This window comes from Chrysemys picta, chromosome 22, assembly GCF_011386835.1.
Source record: "Chrysemys picta bellii isolate R12L10 chromosome 22, ASM1138683v2, whole genome shotgun sequence".
In the NCBI taxonomy this organism is placed as follows: domain Eukaryota; kingdom Metazoa; phylum Chordata; order Testudines; family Emydidae; genus Chrysemys; species Chrysemys picta.
In genome coordinates, this window is record NC_088812.1 from 14,909,185 (window position 1) to 14,929,519 (window position 20,335).

Genomic DNA, 20,335 nt, shown 5'->3' on the forward strand with positions numbered 1-20,335 from the left:
CATCTATCTATCTATCCGTCCATCCCTATACACATCCATCCATCATCCATCCCCATACATAGCTGTCTATCCATCCATGCTCATATACATCCATCTATCCATCCATGCCCAGATACATCCATCCATCTATCTATTTATCTATCTATCCAGCCATCCCCATACACCCCCTCTATCTATCCATCCCATGCACCCCCTCTATCTAATCTATCTATCCAGCCATCCCCATACACCCCCTCTATCTATCCATCCCATGCACCCCTTCTGACTAATCTATCTATCCAGCCATCCCCATACACATCTGTCTGTTTATCCAGCCAATCCGTATCTATCTATTTATCCATCCATCCATCCCATGGACCCCCTCTATCTAATCTATCTATCCAGCCATCCCCATACACATCTGTCTGTTTATCCAGCCAACCCGTATCTATCTATTCATCCATCCATCCATCCCATGCACCCCCTCTATCTAATCTATCTATCTATCCAGTCATCTCCATACACATCTGTCTGTTTATCCAGCCATCCCCATATCTACCTATCTAATCTATCTATCTATCCTCATCCACCCCCTCTATCTATCTATCCATCCATCCCATGGACCCCCTCTCTCTATCTAGCTATCTATCTATCCATCCATCCATCCCATGGACCCCCTCTATCTAGCTATCTATCTATCCAGCCATCCATCCCATGGACCCCCTCTATCTAGCTATCTATCTATCCAGCCATCCCCATACACATCTGTCTGTCTGTGTGTCTGTCTAATCACACTAGGCTCAGTTGTGACTTTTTTATCACCATTGCAGTTAGTCAAAAACAGCCCGGGCAGATCCGCAACGGGTGTAAATGAGCTGTTGCTCCATCAGTCATTGGGCCACCTCTCCAGCTGGTGGGAGCTGGCCCGGCTCCACTGACGTCACCGGGGCAGCCCCTCAATTGGGGTGAATCAGCACAGCTCTATTGACATCAATGGGCCGGAGCCCCAAGGGGTGTAAATCAGTGACACACCACTGAAGCCAGTGTTGATTTACACCCGCTGAGGCTCTGGCCCTGAGCACGCGGGCAGTGTTAGAAAGGCAAGCTATTCCCAAGCCCGACGCCAGGCTCTGCTGTCGCAAACCCGTGGAAAGAAACCAACATACTTGCTCGTTAACCGTCAGGGAAGCTTCCTGGGGTTGCACGTCCATGATTGGTCAGTGCGCGCTGCGGGGGGTGGGGTGGACTCACTCTCCACATGCTGCAAGCAAGAAGACAATGGTCACAAGAGGATCGGCTACTAAACCGGTGTCACACCCGCCACGGGGTCAAATCTTGGAACAGCTTGCAAGAGTTGAAGCAACACGCACCCTTGCATTTCACCCCCCGAAGCCACACGGGAACAGTCCCGAGACCAGGCTCCCTTCGCAACGTGGGGTAGCTGACGGAGCCAGACACAGGCAGCCTGGCTTCTCCATACCACTTACACCTTGTAGAGCCGTTCACACCAGTGCAAAGCGGGTGTTAAAATGCTCCTCTTCCAAACCATTTCCGCTTTGCAACAGGTCACTGACTGCAAGAACTGCAGGGCAATGGAAGGTCAAGTGTTGGGAGCACAGGCGCTGACCTGCATTTTTCCCGGGCTCCACCCTAAGGCCCCGCCCCCACTCCGCCCCTTTCCCTGAAGCCCTGCCATGCCTCTTTCCACCCTGGCTCCGCCCCCTCTCTTGAGGTCTCCTGCCCTCCCCTGAGCGCTTCCTTACCAGCCACCCAACAGCTGATCGGTGGCCCCACCCAACAGCTGTGGTTGGTGGGTTCTGAGCACTTCCTATTTTTTTTCCATGGGTGCTTGAGTCCCGGAGCACCCACGCAGTCGGCGCCTATAGTTTGGAGCCAGGACTCCCGGGTTCTACTCCTGGTTCTACCACTAACTTCCTGGGGGAAAGGGTTGGTATGTCAGCGTCCCCTTCTCTATGCTGGGTGTGGGAGGCGGGTGAGCTAATATTGATCATATCTCACAAGGGGAGTGTGTGTGTGTGTGTGTGTGTGTATGAGGGGAATTGTGTGATTCACTTAGTAAAGCGGAAGTGCTGAATAGCCAATGAGAGAAGGCAGGGGCAGTGAGCGGAGCCACCTGGAGATTTCACTAAAAATACCCATCCCCACTTCACCCCAAACGAAGCAATGGATCAGTGCAAGAATGTCTACTGACTGGGAGGAGAAAACATTCCAGATGAGAATCTACCAGCAGAAAAGCGAAACCCGCCCCTCAGGATCAAACCATTCTCCCTTCTCCTTGGAAAAACAGACTCACGCTAACACATTTCTTTAGGCTGGCATTTTCCTCTCCCGCTGTCCATGGGGATTACGCGCCTAACTCCCATAAACCCGCTGAAAATTCCAGCCTTAAAGAGCAGCTATTTCCTAAGAGGACACTGCCTCTTCGCCTGGCCCAGGACCCTCAAGGCGCTCAGGTCTTTGAAGGCTTGTCCTCGGCCATCCTGTGTCTCGGCAGGGGAACGTGAGGGGCAACAGAGTCGATTTGCTCTTTCCTATGAGGATCCTTTCTTGACGCTGGTTTAAATGTCATGGCGGGCGAGATTTGTTTTGGAAGGATCTTAGTGCACCTGTTAAAGAGGAAACCGATCCCCTCGTAACGGCCTTCAAGAGCTTATTTGCTCACGTACCGTCCCCTCGCTGCCTTACAGACCTGTAATTGCCTTTAGAAGAGGCTTATGAATTTTTTATTAGGAAGGGCTCTGGGATGCATTTAACCGGCCAGGCTGTTTGACATTCAGAACTACTGGATGCAGGCGTGAAGGTGTCCTTGTTTACGCAGCTGCGGAGGAGTTGGGTCAGGAGTTACCAGCAATGGAGAAAAGCAGCAGAGAGACCCCAAATGACTTCTGCCTCAAGACTCTTTGTGAATAGGGATGCCAACCCTCCCGGACTGGCCGGGAGTCTACCAGAATCTGCCTCAATCTCCTGGTGACTATTAAAAGCAATCCAGCAGATTTTAAATATACCAAAAGTCCGGTTGGCGGCACAACAGGGTTAAGGCAGGCTCCCTGCCTGCCCTGGCTTTGTGTGGCTCCCAACAGCAGACGGCATGTCCGGCTCCTAGGTGCAGGGATGGCCGGGGGTCTCCACATGCTACCCCCTGCATCCCATGGGAGCTGCGGCCAATGGGAGCTGCAGGGGCGGTGCCTGCAGGCAGGGGCAGCGTGCGGAGCCACCTGGCCACCCCTGAACCTAGGCGCCGGACATGCCAGTCGCTTCCGGGAGCCACCCGAGGTAGGCACCACCTGGAGTATGCACCCCTCACCTCCTCCCACACCCCAACCCTGCCCCAGCCCTAAGCTCCCTCCCGCACCCAAACTCCCTCCCAGAGCCCACACCCCCTCCTGCACCCCAACCCCCTGCCCCAGCCTGGTGAAAGTGAGAGTGGGAGAGAGCAAGCAACGAAGGGGGGGCGATGGAGTGAGCAGGGGCGGGGCCTCAGAGAATGGGCGGGGCAGGGCCTCAGGGAAGGGGTGGGGCAGGGCAAGGGTGTTTGGGTTTGTGTGATTAGACAGTTGACAACTCTACTTGTGAACATGTCTTGTTGCTAGGGTCTTGCCTACATGGGAGAGTTTAACAATGTGAAAATATAACTTCAGCCACTCAAGGCAGGATTAAATATTATCTTTTCTAGACCAGCCCTGACAGGTGTTTGTCTCACCTGTTCTTAAAAATCTCCAATGACAAAGATCCCACAATCTCCCTAGGCAATTTATTCCAGTGCTTAACCACCCTGACAGTTAGGAAGTTTTTCCTAAGGTCCAACCTAAACCTCCCTTGCTGTAATTTAAGCCCATTGCTTCTTGTCCTATCCTCAGAGGTTAAAGAGAACAATTTTTCTCCCTCCTCCTTGTAACAACCTGTTACGTACTCCAAAACTTATCATATCCCCTCTCAGTCTTCTCTTCTAAACAAGACTAAAGAGACCCAATTTTTTCAATTTTTCCTCATAGGTCATGTTTTCTAAACCTTTACCCATTATGAATTATGACTAAAGCAAAGAATTCTCATTGGCTGAGATTTTCAAAATTGACTAGTGTTTTTTTCCCCTGGGGGCCCAACATGAGAGACCTAAAAAGGGCCTGTGGGGCCTTCAGTGCTATCTGAAAATCAAGGTCCCTTTACGACGGTCCAAGACAGCACGGACACTGACTTTCAGCTTTTCCTGGGGGTGCTCCACTCTGAGGCCCCGCTCCCACTCCACCCATTCCCCCAAAGCGTCACCCTCGCTCGCCTCTTCCCCTTGAGGCCTCACCCCTTTCCTGAGCGGGCCCTGCCTTCGCTCCGCCTCTTCCTACCCTCACTCCTCCCAAGCGCTTCCAGCCCACCACTGAACCGCCGATCGGCGGCGGGCGGGAAGTGCTGGGGGGAAAGGGAGAGCTGATCGGTAGGGCCCACTGAACAGCTGTTCGGCAGGTGGCTTTAAAGATTAGCACTGGGACCATGGAGCAGATATTGGGTGTGCATGTTACTGTGATGTGCACTGACGTTTTAATAATATAGGATGAAATCCTGGCCCCATTAACATCACTGAGGCCAAAATGACACCGATACAATAATCAGTGTGTAGTAACTGGGTAGTATCCCTTTAAAGTGTGTGTGAAATTACTGCGTCCTTCACTCTTTACACAACAAATGTACCAGGAAGGAACCTCACAGAAACACAGCGGAGTCCGAGTAACTATTTACTAACTATATACAACAAGCAACGTATACACATATACCCGCTGCTGGCAGTAGTCTGTTGGCTTCTGAAACATAAAACCCAGTGAGCGCCATTAGAAGGCTCACAAGCGATTTAAAGGGACACTACCCAGCTCCTAGCTGCGGGAATTAAGCTGCCCAGCTCCCTTTAAAACTATCCCCCTTGTTGGCTTTGCCAATCTCAACCTAAACATTCAAACAGATCCCAAGAGGCGCTGCCCAGAACTAGTGCCATCTTCTCCGCTACGCTCGGTAGCTTTTAATAGGTTCAGACTCTGCTGCCTGAGTGAGTGAACTGATTGAGATCAGCCCAGTGACTGATCTGTAATATCTGATAAAAGTTTTTAAATCCCGCTTTGACTTCAGAGTAGCCAAACGCCATGGGATGCCGGGGCATGCTTTAATTAACAATTTATTCCAGTGCAACAGAGAACAGAGTCAGGGGCCATCAGGTAGCTCTTCTACGCATGTGGCGTTATTAATAGTTAATTAGTTCTCCTACAGCCGGAGCACAGCAACCGGCAGGAAAAGTTGGAGCGAGGGACACTTGTTGCGCCAGGGATGTGCCGGTGGGAAGAAAAAGCAGAGAACTAAAGCTGCAAAACCTCCTGTGACAAAGAGACGAGATGAACCGAATGGCCAGTCATTCCACCGGGAAGGGATGATCTGTGAGCTGGACAGGGTGGTGGTTACTGACTGGGTTGCTGGTCTCCTGGCAGTGGTAAGACCTGCTGTGTGTCTCTGGGAGGAGACCGTAAGCTCTTTGGGGCAGGGACTTTACAGAGCCTACCACAATGAGGTCACTATCTCACCTGCGGTTTCCAGGTGCTACTATAATGCAAATCATAAATAACCGTTGACCCCACAAAAGGACTCTCTGGATAAGTTAGAGCAGCCCCAGGGCTGTTCTATCCTCGAGCAGTCTTTCTCAGGGGGTACCGCAATGTTTTTAAAGGCATCGGCCCAAATTCAGTCCTGTACAGAATAACTCAGCACAGTTCTCATGCTAATCAATGGAAACTCAGCCTGTTTATACCAGGGCTGAATTTGGTTTGTCCCAGGAGGTAGGAAGGCAGAGAAAATGTCCACTGGAGAGATTATTTTTATCAGGCCTTGTCTACACGCAAATTCGAACTGGTTAGTTAAACTGGACACTCTGATTTCGCTTTCTAACAGTTTCGTCTAAATTCCTTATCGTTTTAAGCTAAATAAGCCCGTTTTCAACCAAAAATCACAGTCCACACCGGGGTTTGCACCGGCATCACCAAAGTGATTGAAATTCACCCCTTTCGTTAAAAAGATTCAACTTTCTCCTACGGACAAGACCCAAGACAAGCCTTGTACCTGCTTTCTCTGTTGCTGCTGTGCTATTAAATAACACTGTTTGACAGAGACATCTTTTGCATACAGGCATAATTAAATCTGCAGTAAAATCTTCCAGCTTTGCAAACACAGGACGTGAATAAACAGTAATGAGCGATACCAAGGCTGCTGCGTAGAGAGACCAATTAACAAGCTGTTTCTGAACAAATTCGGCAGGAACAGCTGTATCTATCCATCTATCTAAAAATAAAAGGGTTGAGGATGTTGTAAGCTGGGGTGTTCGCTGTTTGCACAGGCATATATTTTATTTATGGAGGGTTTCTGTTAAATACCTTCGAAAAGCAGCCTGAAATGCTGTATCACCTCATCAGCCTACGCAGCAGAGAGGGGAAATTTTCACCCAACCTGCTCCCACTGAGAATTTTCCTACTGACTTCAATTAGAATAGGGTCCATCCAATGCTGAAGGCCTTTAAAAATCCCATCCACAATACTTCAGCCTGGTGTACATACAGTCATAAAGTTTTCCCTGCTTAGAGTTGGGGCATGATTGTACACCAACAGCGTTAAATCAGTATCATCTCTTGGTCTGGATCCGGTTAGACTGGTGATCGTCTACTCTTTTGGGGCAGAGCCTGTCTTTTTTTCCTTCTGTGTTTGTACAGCACCTTGCACAATGGAGTCCAGGGCTAGGACTGAGGTTTCTAGGTGCTATACATAAAATAGATAAAAAATACCTAAAATAATAATACATAAAATAATAATAATAATAATATAAAGATGCTTACACCTGTAAAACTTACTCCTGTCATTTTACCTTCGGTCTGCTCTACGCACAGTGTTCATACTGATTTAACGACTTCATTTAAGGGGGTTATTTTTTTTAATTGATTAATATACTGGTATGTATAACCTATTCCCCAGACAGGTCTACACTACAGAGCTTTGTCGGCTTAAAAATTCACACTCCTAACCGACACAGCTATACATGTACATTGGCCATGTACAATGGCCAACCGAACAGTCTCTAGGCAAAAGAATATATGGACACAAATCAGATGTCGAGAATTGTAACATCCAAAAAAAACAGTCAGAGAACACTTCAGTCTCCCCGGTCACTCAATACCACACTTAAAAGTGGCCATTCTTCAACAAAAAAACTTCAAAACCAGACTCCAACAAGAAACTGCAGAACTGGAATTTATTTGCAAACTGGACACCATCAAATTAGGCCTGAATAAAGACTGGGAGTGGATGGGTCACAACAAAAACTAATTTCCCCCTACTGCTACTCATACCTTCTTGTCAGTTGTTTGAAATGGCCCACCCTGGTTTACATTGGCCCCATTACCACTACAAAAGTGATTTTTCCTCCCTTGGTATTCTACTGTTGAGAACAGCCCACTTCCACTTGAATGGAATTGCCTCGTTAGCACTGACCCCCCAATTGGTAAGGCAACTCCCATCTTTTCATGCACTGTGTATATACACCTGCCTACTGGTTTTTTTCCACTCCATGCATCTGATGAAGTGGGTTCTAGCCCATGAAAGCTTTTGCCCAAATACATTTGTTAGTCTCTAAGGTGCCACAAGGACGCCTCGTTGTTTTTGCTGATACAGACTAAGACGGCTACCACGCTGAAAGCTATACAAGCAATCCCTGTGTAAAACGCAGCTCATCTCTGTAAGTGTCCTTCTGCTGGTATAGTTTATGTTTCAAGTGTCCTTTTCCCGGTATGAGCTGCATCCAGCAGGCTTTGCCAATATAGCTATCCGGCAGAGCTTTCGTACTGGCCTCCTGGTTTCCTTCCCACGTGGGAACCAACGATACTGGTAGAAGCACATTTATACTTGTAGAACTGCATGTACATTAAGGGGGTTGTACCACTTTAATTACACCTGTATAAAGCAACACCATTTTTCTGTGTGAACAAGCCCTTTTAAGCACCTTTGTGCCAGCGGGCGTAACTGTGTCCACGCTAAAGGGTTTTACTGCTTTAACTACATCGATTTCTAAACCGATATAGTTAAATCGGTAAAAAAACGGGTGTGCAGACTGACCCTTATTGTGCGTCTACACTGCAGCTGGAGGCGTAACTTGTAGCTTGGGCAGGGGCACCCACGCTAGCTCCGATCTAGCTAGCATACGGAAAACAGCATTCAGCATAGCACACCTGCATGGGCGGTGGGAGGGGCTAGCTGCCCTGCGTGCAATCCCATCTGAAATCCTAGGTATGCACTTTGAGTGGCTAGCCCATTTCCAGCCGCAGCTACACTGCTATTGTTAGCTCACTGGCTTGATCAGAGCTAGCGCAGGTATGTCTGCCGGAGCTGGAAATTATATCAGTGTAGACAACCCCTCAGAGAAATGCAGGTGCTGATTCCTGGGGAACCTTCCTTCATGCATTGCACCCTCGCTGGGAGTCTGCCATCAAGAGCCAGGTGCTGTGTCTCTCACAGCGCAGTAAAGCGGATTGGGAATTTTTTGATGGAAAACGTTTTCATCGGAAATTGCCCATTGAATGAAGCCAAAGCTTTTCCCGGGAAAGGGAGGCCAGTCTCGACAAATTTTTCCCCTCGACTATAAAGTTCTGAACCTGTCAAAACGACTTTTCGTTCCAAAATGTAAGATCGTTATATTTTTAAAAATACACCAAAAATGGTCAAAATCGAGGCGGGGCTGGGCACCCACGGGGAGACTGTTTGATATTCTGTGGACATATTCCTAAAAAGCCAGAGCGTATTTAAAAAATAAGCAGACATCTGTGCCCCATTGCAACTTTCCTTTGCAGTGAACGCTCACGCCAGGAACAGCTGTTTAAGGGAAGGTATAATTCCAAACACACTCTCTAGTGACTGAGTGAGTGTCATTCTTGGCAGGAGATGGGACTGAGCAGTTATTAGTTGGACTGCTAGAAAAATCACAAGAGCAGAACCCAGGAAATTCTGAGTTCTAATGCTGGGTACTCATTTGCTTTTCGGCTTTGGGCAAAGCACAATCTTGGGAAGAGACGGGAGGGTTTTGTGCACTTGCCTCCCATACGGAGCTGGGCAAATTCTTCAGCGTGATCAGCTTCTATGATTTCACTCGCTAGGCTGCAAAATAAGAAGGCTCGGTGCTGAAAATGCCCCAGCTCCCTTGGTCCTCCCAAGGGTATTCATCTGCTCCCCAGTCACATCCCTCCTGTTTGTGCATTTTAGGAACGTCTCCAGGAAACGGTGAAAAAACAAACAAGATCCCATGCGCTTTCCCAAGGAGGCCCATAGGCATAATGGAGTGTTTAAAAAACAGCATAATCTTTTACAGTTACATACACTTTACGGCGCCTTTGCACTGCCAGAGAGGTATAAAATGGCCTTTGTGTACATTCGAATGAAGTTTAGTGCAAGACGCCGTCTTCAAAGTTTGCAGAGTATTAAAAAAAAAGCATCTTTCAACAGAGCCTTGGAGTTTTGCTGATCAAAGTAACACTAAAAACTGCAGCAAAGAGCACCGTGAGATGGGAAACATACTTGTGGCTTATAGGAAGTTTATCTCTGCACAGATCTACAGCAACAAAACAAGCTGAAGAGGCACTTTTCAGAATCGCAGGTATATTCTAACAAGACTGAACAGGACACACTAATCGGGTTCTAGCTACTGTATTTATCAGAGCAGGATACTTAGATCTTTTCAGGCCTTCCCACTGCGGCAGAGTCAAATAATGGGCAGAGAAGACAAGCCGAGCTCTCTCTCAGTGCTGTGCAAAGAGACCAATTAGCGTGATGGACGATTAAACAGACATTTCATAATGTCAAGCTCAATGCAGTTCTGTGGCGTGGCTTGGATTTCCTCGCGGGCTGGCTCTCGTTTAGCAGACGTTCCGCGAGTGTGTCGTACCATTTCAGTTTGCTTCTTCGCACATTTTTGCAATTAATGGGACAAATCATTTGCCCAGATGGTGGTGTTAAGTGCACGCAGCACGAAAACCGCCATTTCACAACAGATGGTGACGAGGAAATGAAATGTACAAACTAATAATACTACTACTACTACTAATAAAAAAGAATTGGAAAAGAGAGGGAGAAGATGATTTACGACACTCCAGTTCTCACTGTGAATATAACTGTTGTGTTAATTACTAGGGCTGATGAGTCAGAGATGTGACTGCCTGGATCCCATTCCAGTGGGAATCTCACTTTGAACAAACATGCCACAGGTGAGAAGCCCGAAGAGCCAGATTTTCAAAGGTATTTATGCTCTCTATTCGGCATTGGTGAGGCCTTATCTGGAGTACTGTGTCCAGTTTTGGGCCCCCCACTACAAGGAGGATGTGGAAAAATTGGAAAGAGTCCAGCGGAGGGCAACAAAAATGATTAGGGGTCTGGAGCACATGACTTATGAGGAGAGGCTGAGGGAACTGGGATTATTTAGTCTGCAGAAGAGAAGAATGAGGGGGGATTTGATAGCTGCTGTCAACTACCTGAAGGAGGGTTCCAAAGAGGATGGAGCTCGGCTGTTCTCAGTGGTGGCAGATGACAGAACAAGGAGCAATGGTCTCAAGTTGCAGTGGGGGAGGTCTAGGTTGGATATTAGGAAACACTATTTCACTAGGAGGGTGGTGAAGCACTGGAATGGGTTAGTGGTGGAATCTCCTTCCTTAGAAGTTTTTAAGGTCAGGCTTGACAAAGCCCTGGCTAGGATGATTTAGTTGGGGATTGGTCCTGCTGTGAGCAGGGGGTTGGACTAGATGACCTCCTGAGGTCCCTTCCAACCCTGATATTCTATGATTCTATGATCTACGGACACAGATAGGTACCTAGCGTTGTCTTCAAAAACACCAAAGCAGATTGGGTCCTCAACTCCCAGAGAAATCAATGGAAATTAGAGGAGTAACGTGCTATGAGCCTTTTAGAAATCCCACTAAGCACCTATCTGCATCTTTAGGTGCCTTAAATACCTTTGAAAAATGAATGCCCATCCTCATCGGAGTACGGTGAGGGCTCCTGCACTGAGGTGTGTTATATGCTCAGGTACTAAAGTGGGGAGTGCCGCAGAAATACCAATATTACCAACTGAATTCTGTTTCTGTTGGAGGTAATGACAAAGTTCCCATTGATTTGATGGGAGCAAGTTTGGACTCCACCGGGAGGGGCCCATGAGCCTGCAAGCAAAGGGAATAATAACTAATGATAATAAGAGTTCTTGTCGTCCGTAACTTTCAAAGCACTTTACAAAGGAAGTCAGCACCATCATCCCCATTTTACAGATGGAGAAACTGAGGCATGGAGAATCTGAACCGTCTTCCCTACCAATCTGAAATGGTCCCTGGGTTCTACTGTAAGGCAACTAGCCCCAACCTTCTGGGACACTACACCACTTCACAAGGCCAAGGCAAGGCTCTGGTTACCCCATTGCTGACCACCACTTCCTGTCCCGTTACACCAGTGCTAACCCATCGGGGAGTGTATCCTAAGTACAACTGTGGGTTATAGCATGCACACGCTGAATGGAAAATGGACAGCAGCAATGCACTGAGGCTCGGTATTAAGGGGGCTAGGGAAAGAGGTTACCCCTTACAAAAGGGTAAAATTACGGTGCTGATATCTGCACCAGTGGTTAATAGCACTAGAGGAGAATAAAACATAAGGCATTAGAAGCTTTGAGACTGCTGGGCCTCTCACTTCTGCCATCCAGAGTTAAGGGTTCGATCGTGCACTCTGGTCCCCATAGCAAAACACTTAAGAAAGTCACATGGTTTTAACATCGAGCAAGGCGGGTGATTTCATATGCTTAAAGTGAAGCATGTGCTGAAGAGCTCTGATAGATTGGGCCCAAAGTGCTCAGTATCTTGCAGCATCGAGCTCATAAAGCAATTTCGCAGTCACTCAGGCTCATATTAGGGCTGGTGCAAAGCGACATTGTTTCACGGACTTCATTAGTGTTATGCTGATTCATGCCAAATGAAAATCCGCCTCTCATTTTTGTAGTGTTCCCAATTTGTAAAGCCATTCCACACAAAATGCATGGAGTAAAAGGTTATTTCACGTGTATGTGACTAAATGCTTGTCTACATGAGGAAACTGACCAGAACTGCTTTTGTAGAGTAGTTTATTTCACAACAGCTATTCTGGTCAATTTCTCCCTGCAGACAGGCCCTTATTCTCACTGTTTAAGTGGTCTGCAGAGATTGTTGTATCTTCCAGACTGGTTACATTTGTATCTCTTGAAAGATCAATTAAATGGACAAACTTGAACTCAGAGAGACCACAAACATTTTCTTTTCCAATGAGGCCACGTAAAGGTCTAAACTGCAATTTAATTTAATTAAAACCTGCATTTAATCATAAAAAGCCATTCATCATCACATGGGTCCAAGCACAAATGTTGTGCCTCACGTTTAATCTGCCTCTTTTCCGTTCATATTTGTTTTCAGAATATTACGGACATTTCAACCTGGTTTTGTAATTAATTCCTCCCCCCAACGGCCTCCCCCCCCCAAAACCCCCAAACCTTTGTTTGCATTTCGACCAAACCTTTTCCTCTAAGAATCTCGAAGCACTTTACAATTAGCCTCACAACCTTCTCGGAGGAAGGCAAATATTACCAACCATATTTTACTGAAGGGGAAACTGAGGCAGAAGGTGTAACTTGTCTAGCATCACACAATGAATCACTGGCAGAAAGAACACTAGACCTCAGGAGCACGCAAACCCTGGACTCCTTTTCAGTCCACTCACCCGGTCTTCCTACGGTTCTGATCTAGGCTCTGATCCTGGAATCAGGTCCCCAGAGAGACAGATTCAATGACAGCATCAGACCCCTAGAGGAAAGGCCCCCTTTTAGTAGGGCTCAATCACACGTTGCTTCTTACAATCTGAAGCAGTGTCCAGGTAGAAAATGAAAAGCACCTCAGTCTTAAATCCCAGTTTAGTGTAATTCTATCCTGGGAGGAGATAGTCATAAAAATAAACAAGCCAGTCTTGCTCCAAGGCAGATGCTCACGTCAGTTACAGTCTGTCATATAAATGGGGATTATGGGCAACAATTTCCAAAGCTCCTAAGTCATTTAGGAGCACAAGTCCCATTTTTAAAAAGTGACTTCTGCACTTCGGCTGAGCTTCTCAGAGGTATTTAGACACCCTAGCTCCCACTGAAATCACATTTTGGGTACTTGTCCAATTAATCCTTTCCAGCCTCACTCTAATATAATAAAACAATAATAATATGCAGCACTTTTCATCAGTAGAGCTCCACTTCACAGAGGCAGTCAATATCATTATTTCCATTTTACAGATGGGAAAACTGAGGTAGGGGGGCGGTGACGTGACTTGCCCATGGTCACACAGCGGGCCAGTGGCAGGGCCAGGAACAGCATTTGACAAGTGGACAGGATGCTGGTCCTTTTCTCTGCAGCATGTTGCCTAACTCAACTCGAAACCATGTTTACTCGTGAGGCGAGAAACATACACACACATCTAGGCATGGCAGCAGGGCAAACTTCCAGCACCCATACTCATCCCTTAATGTACCACAAGACTTATTCCCAGAGCAACCGGCATGGCTTGATTCTCATTTACAGTAATGCCCCTTCCCATCACCGTGGCTCTCCAAGGAGGCCGGAAAGTGCAAGTCAATGTAACGTATGCTCATTTGAAATCCCCATTTGCACCAGAACAGTGCAAAGTGGTCTTAATATAACTGAGCTTCAGCTATACGGTGCAACTGTTCTACAAGTGACCATTATAGGGCAGCCCCCAACTGTTTGCTGAAACAAAACTGGATTCCCCTTTCTGAAGGCAAAAATAAAACCACGACCAAAATCCACTTTATATAATGGGGGTGGGGACTTCAGTTCCATGCTTGGGAACTTAAAAACGGCCAAACCAATGCTTCTGAAAATGTGCATTTGCTCCCCAGGGAATGTGCCCTGCTTGGCACATTTCTGAGTGAAGTTTTATGGCCATTTTTAAACTCCTAAAGATTTGGGGGGGTGGGAGGGGGAAATGAAAAACCAAAGACAGCCTCTGATCAGAGTTGGATTCCCTGCATCTGAAGAACTGGGGATTTTACCCACAAAAGCTTATGCCCAAATAAATCTGTTAGTCTTTAAGGTGCCACCGGACTCCTCGTTGTTTTTGTGGATACAGACTAACACGGCTACACTAAGATACTATCTTCGAAGACAGAGATTTCTGCCACCGGGATAACTTTGCAACATATGGCAACTCCCCAAGGCTCTCTGTTACTATCTCCTACAAGAGGAGTGAGCCCCTTTCCTGGAAAGCTTGTGCCAGGGCTGGGCCAGGCCAGCTAACTCCACCGGCCAAATCAATGAAAATTAATTTGTGACACATAAAGGACAGCCGCTCCAACGCTACCTTAAATCTATGAAAATCTGTACTGGGCTGCTATAAAGTGGGCTGTCATCAGATCAGGCTGCTCGGCTGACCTAATATGACAGTTTCGTCAGCAGAACGAATTACAAATTGGTTACTGTTAAATGTACTTTGAGACAAATAGCTGTGGGCCGTAGGGCTGCCTGTAATGAACCGCGGCTTCGAGCTGAGTTTCAGGAGTGAAGAAATCACAAGAGGGAATTCATGTCTGCAAAGCACGTGCAGCTTCTGCAAACTTTAAAGAGCTCCCCCACCACCACCCGCAAGAATGCCTCATTTTACGTTGACATACTTGCTGGCATCTGTGCAGAGGAACTAGAGGTCACTTGCATTTGCCAGTAGTTTGTTGGCAGTTTTTTAGCCCTGATCCTGCAGTCGACTGCACCTGGTCAGACTCCAAGGGACGTCAAGGAAAGCCAGAGACAACCTGCCAATCCATTTACCAAAACACTTGCCCTTCCCATTTCAAGGCCAGTAGAGCAGTGAGTAACGAACAGGGAGCTTGCGTCTGCATCCAGAACATTTTACTAAATACGTTAAAAATAAAAAGAAGCCAGAGGTGACCCAATAACGTCTGCCAATTTCTGGGTTTAACTCTCAGTTATTTGCCAAACCTTCTTAGTACCTTTAAAATAAACTTTTGTTTTCCCTGCTTTTCACTTGTTACAATTGCTGCAACCTTCGAAATAAGGACGATGCTCTATTAGAGAGACAGTGCGACCCACTGGATTAGGAGATCTGTTCCTAGCTCTGTCATCGACCTGCTGGATGACCTGGGGCAAATTACTTAATTGCCCTGTGACTTTCTTTTCCCTCCTACCCTTCATCTATTTTGACTGTAAGCTCTTCAGGGCAAAAACTCTCTCCCTATGGGTTTGTCCGGCACCCAGCACAAAGGTTCTACTGTAATACAAATGCAAATAATATGTTTGCTTGACAGCTTCCTGAATTCGGTCAGTGCGGTCTTGGAAGCCGTATTTATTTGTTTACAAGTATCTCCGGACGGCACATACATTATTTGCTCCTGAGGGGGAGGGAAGTATTACTATCTTTGTTTTACTGATAGGGTATTGAGAGATTAAGTGAATCGCCCAAGGTCAGATGAGAAGCCTATTGCTGGGCCAGGCACTGAACTCAGATCTCCTGACTCCCAGTCTAGTCCATTAACCATAAACTCAGTCTAGCAGTTGTGAAGGAAGTTTGTAATATTGTTCCCGGTAGGTCCTGCAAACATAAAAATATGTCACCTACCAAGCAAGCCTAACCTAAAAAAATGCACCTCTTGCAGCTTTCCAACAGGGTGGCACCGGAGTAATACGGTATTGCAGACACCTAACATTCACTCCCCAACCAACGCCTATTCAGTAACGGTGGTAAAACTACCACCACCACGTGCGTATTTGTGATGCGTGAGAAAAATCGGCTGGTTGCTTCTTAATATTTCATGCACAAAAACATTTACTGCAAAAAGTGAGGCAGAGAATAAAGCCAGCTCCTTGGAGCCTGGGATGGGAGGTCACACTGCTGAGTGTGTCAAATAAAATATTCCCGGGCATTTCCGTGCCTCTGATCGCCCCCCACTGGCAGGGAGTTGTCAGGACATCTGTCTCAACAGGTGTTTCCTGGTCAAGGTCTATTAGTATTTAAAGCCTTTAATATATAATGCTGGGGTATGTCAGGGTTAAGTAAAGACCTGGGTAGCCGCTATCATGGTAATAGGGAGTGAGGCACAGACAAGCACTGTTTCTTCGCTTGATAAAGTTACCATTCTTTTCCCTTCCCTTCTGCATGTTAAGGATAGATAAGCATTGCAGCTGGATAAGGAACATGGTTGTCTGAAGGATCCCCTTTGTGTGAAGAAGTGTTATCTCCCCTCTCCCTTCCTCTCCCAGCTCGGGGTCATGGCCCCTCTAGGATGATCAGATGTCCCAATTTTATAGGGACAGTCCCAATTTTGGTGTCTTTTTCTTATATAGGCTCCTATTACCCCCCACCCCCTGTCCCGATTTTTCACACTTGCTGTCTGGTCACCCTCTCGCTTCCTCCCTCCCCTGGGAACTGCTGATTAAGGGAACTTGTGGCTACAATTACTGCAAAGAAATGTACCTTCAAGGTAAAAATGTCGATAGCATATGCTTAAAGCTGTAAACAGTAAACAGGGCCGGGTATAATTATATTCAGTATATAGCTATTAATATTCATTATATGGGCGTTCATATTATTAAATAAGGGTTTTGGGGGGGCGTTGTAGTAAATGTGAGTATTTACAGATTAACTTAGATAAACGAGTGTGACGTGACTAACTCGGGGCTTACTCGACAACTGGGTCGAGGGGAACAAGTAATGGAATAAAGAAGTCCGTTTACTCAATCCGCCACTGGGTCAGCCTGCTCCTTCTTTCCAACATGTCAGTGCTGTCTATGGGGGAAGGGCAGCCTGCGTCCTAATACCCTGTCACAAGCAAGTACAATCGTTACCATTAGAAGCACTGGCTGTACCAGGTTGGCATCTTGAGGGGACGAGAACATGGAGCTCGCCTCTTTCCCTATACAAAGCCCAGCCAATGCACCCTTAAGAAAATCATAGAATCATAGAATATCAGGGGTGGAAGGGACCTCAGGAGGTCATCTAGTCCAACCCCCTGCTCAAAGCAGGACACCCTCTCCCTTCCTCCCCCCCCGGGAACTGCTGATTAAGGGAACTTGTGGCTACAATAACTGCAAAGAAATGTACCTTCAAGGTAAAAATGTGGCGTATATTTTATATAATATATAAAACTCCAGAATCTTTTGTTTTCGTTCCCTTTGGTAATTCATATTTATTTGTATTGGAGTAATGCCTAAAGGCCCCAGTGAAAAACCACGTATTTAGCTACTGGGGGGTCTGTTGTACTGACCACCGCTGTTCAGGGTGCCGTCAAATTCACCATGATCCTCCATTGCTCTGGTGCGAATTAGCAATCGCAATAATACCCACCTTTCATCTAGCGCTTTTCATCAGGAGACCTCGAAGTGCTTTACAAAGGAGGTCAGTATCATTTGTGCCCATTTTAGGGACGGGGAAACGGAGGCAGGGAGGTGACGTGACTTGCCGAAGGTCACCAGCATGACAGCGGCAGAGTTAGGCATAGCGGCACTTCCCTGGGAGACACTTCTCTCTGACTCTGAGCCCCTCTCTCTGCAGGGGCACCTAGCTCAGGGAATGCTTAAGGGGGGGTCCTGGACAGAGATAATACAAACCCCTCAGTTTGTAGCAATTAGCCCCAGTAACATATTCCTCAACCTCAGGGGCGGACCCTCCCCAGCCACCCAGGGGGGTCCAGCACCCAGCGCAGGGGGGCTCCAGGGACCAAGTGCAGGGGGCAGCCCCACCCCACCTAGCCAGGCATGTGCCAGAGCCCGGCAGGGAGGAGAAGCCCCCGCACCGCGTCTCCCTCCCAATCCGGCAGCTCAGCCCCATGGCCCGGCCCCGGCAGCTGCTCCCCCAGGCCGGTGCCTCCGCAGCCCCCAATGCAGCCTCAGACCTCCCCAGGCCCCGCCGTGCGCTCGCCGCCTACAGCACAGCGCCCCCCGGGGCGGGCACTGCCCGGCCCCCGCTGCCCGATTCGGGCCGCTCCTACCTTGATCCCTTCCCCGCTATCCCCCAGCCCCCGGCTCCTCCGATCCCCGGGTCCCCCCAGCCCCCGATCCCCGGGGCGCCCCCAGCCCCCGGCTCCTCCGATCCCCGGGTCCCCCCAGCACACGATCCCCGGGGCGCCCCCAGCCACTCCGATCCCCGGGTCCCCCCAGTTCCCGATCCCCGGGTCCCCCCAGCCCCCGATCCCCGGGTCCCCCCAGCCCCCGATCCCCGGGGCGCCCCCAGCCCCTGGCTCCTCCGATCCCCGGGTCCCCCCAGCCCACGATCCCCGGGGCGCCCCCAGCTCCTCCGATCCCCGAGTCCCCCCAGTTCCCGATCCCCGGGGCGTCCCCAGACCCCGATCCCCGAGTCCCCCCAGTTCCCGATCCCCGGGGCTCCCCCCGACCCCAGCTCCCCAAGCCCCTGACACCCCCAGCCTCTGGCTCCTCCGATCTCCGGGTCCCCTCAGCGCCCGACCCCCGGGGTCGCTCCGATCCATGGGGCTCCCCCCAACCCCGGAACCCCCTCAGCTCCCGACCCCGGGGGGCCCCGATCCCAACTCCGGGCTCCCCCGAGCTCCGGGCTCTCCCCAGCCTCCCGGGCTCTCCCCCCACTCCCTGGCTCCTCCAGATCTCCCCGACCCCCGGAGCTCCCCTTAACCCCGGCTCCTCTGTCTTCCCCCCACCCCCAGGTCCCTCAATCCCCGTCTCCCCACGACCCAGTGTCCCCGGGCTCCCGCGGCCCCGTCTCCCCCGATCCCCGGGCTCCCCCGGCCCCGTCTCCCCCGCTCGCAGGCGGCCCCGGCCCCTGTTTTTCTCTTTATCATAAATATATAAATTATGCTAATTAAGACCATTGCATATTCACCGAACCGGGTCCCCCCCGCCCCCCCTGCCCGCCCCGCAGCGGCCCCACCGCACCCCCTCTCCCGGGCCCCGCACTCACCGCGCCGGCACCCGCTCGCCCCCCGCTCGGGCCGGGGCTCCGAGCCGCTTTTTTGCTGGGAATAATTAACAATTCATCTCACAGCAGCGGAGCGGAGGCTGCTGCACACAAAGGGGGGGTGGGGGGAAGGAGGCGGCAGCCCCCCCTCCGCCTGCCCAGCCCAGCCCTTGCACCGAGACCCCCGGGGCTCTGCACCGGGCCTCCCCCGCTTGCAGCCGCCCCAGCCCCGGGCCCCCGTTTGGGGGGGTGGGGGGGATTTTTTGGTTACTTGGATTTTTTTAGCTGCTGCGTCATGAACATAATTTATGCAAAGGCCTTTGCCGCATCCCGCAGGCTGCAGAGCGGGCCGCGGCCTCGAGGGGGCGCAGGGACCCCCCCCCTCCTGTACAACCTTCCCCCCCCCCCAAATCTCCCTGTGTAACCCCCCCACCCCAACCTGAAAAGTGCCCCTTTTGTATAAGACACTTTGCGTTTCCCCTCCCAGCACTTGGCAAACATGAGCTGGTTAATGGAGCCCAGTGGGGGGGGGGGGGGGGGGGACTCTAAGGCATGGGTGGGAGGGGTGTGTGAAACCACTGCCCCCCACCAAGGTCATGCAGCAAGTCACCCCCGACACAGCTCAGAGAAGTAGTCCTGACTTGCTGATTCGTTCCTCCCAGTCTCCCTCATCAAAAGCCTAATGCAGCATTTAATAATAATAAATTAATACATTAATAATAGCATTCACATTAGCCACCTGGGGGCAGGATAAAGGACTTTGACTGTTTCCCGACCTTACCTGGCTCTCTTATGGGGCGTAGCTTGGACCTGGAAATTTGAGCACCACTAAGGTTGCCTCCTATTCACGTTTTTCCCAGGTACCTGTCCTGGGAAATTTGTAACGCTGCTCAGGACACGCTGCCAGGTGTCCAGTGTTATGGGATCAGGATCTTCCCGGATGTCCTGGTTTTTTGTACCTCAGAGGTAGCAACCCTACCCACCGCCCTTCTTATAAAAACAAAACTACTTGTTATAAAAACCAAACTATACTGTACCATGAAAACAAGGGGCCAGCAAAATCAGCTATCGGGGGGCAGGTCTTCCATCAAGGTACTGGAAACCTTGAAGATATACTTTAAAGCAGGGGTTTGGCTCAGGGAGGAATAGCACAATTATTGCAGTTCCCTTCCGCGCTTTGCAAGAGTAATGTTGCAAGAGCTACACTTTATTGTGTAGTACTATTACTCTCATTACTAGTACGCTCCAAGCACAATATGCAAAGAAGCCTGCCTTCCATTTGCTTCTTATCCTTTCCCTGCAGTCAATCAGAGGACACCTAGCGGGACCAGAAG

At 49.3% G+C, this 20,335-nt stretch overlaps 1 protein-coding gene across 9 annotated transcripts in view; it reads right to left on the reverse strand.

Annotated features, from left to right (window-relative positions):
- POU6F1 (POU class 6 homeobox 1) overlaps positions 1 to 19,317 on the reverse strand; it is a 35,686-nt gene extending 16,369 nt beyond the window's left edge. For 2 of the 9 annotated variants that reach the window (XM_065575913.1, XM_065575912.1), the window contains exons 1-2: positions 19,005 to 19,312; positions 1,146 to 1,240 (exon numbers count right to left, since the gene is read on the reverse strand). In XM_065575913.1, coding sequence (XP_065431985.1) covers positions 1,146 to 1,190 — 45 coding nt within the window. In that variant the 5' untranslated portion in view covers positions 1,191 to 1,240; positions 19,005 to 19,312. Of the gene's footprint in view, positions 1 to 1,145; positions 18,091 to 19,004 lie in introns of those variants that run through there. The other 7 variants (XM_042845822.2, XM_042845828.2, XM_065575911.1 and 4 more) reach the window with 6 other exon arrangements.
- Between the last annotated feature and the right edge of the window lie 1,018 nt (positions 19,318 to 20,335).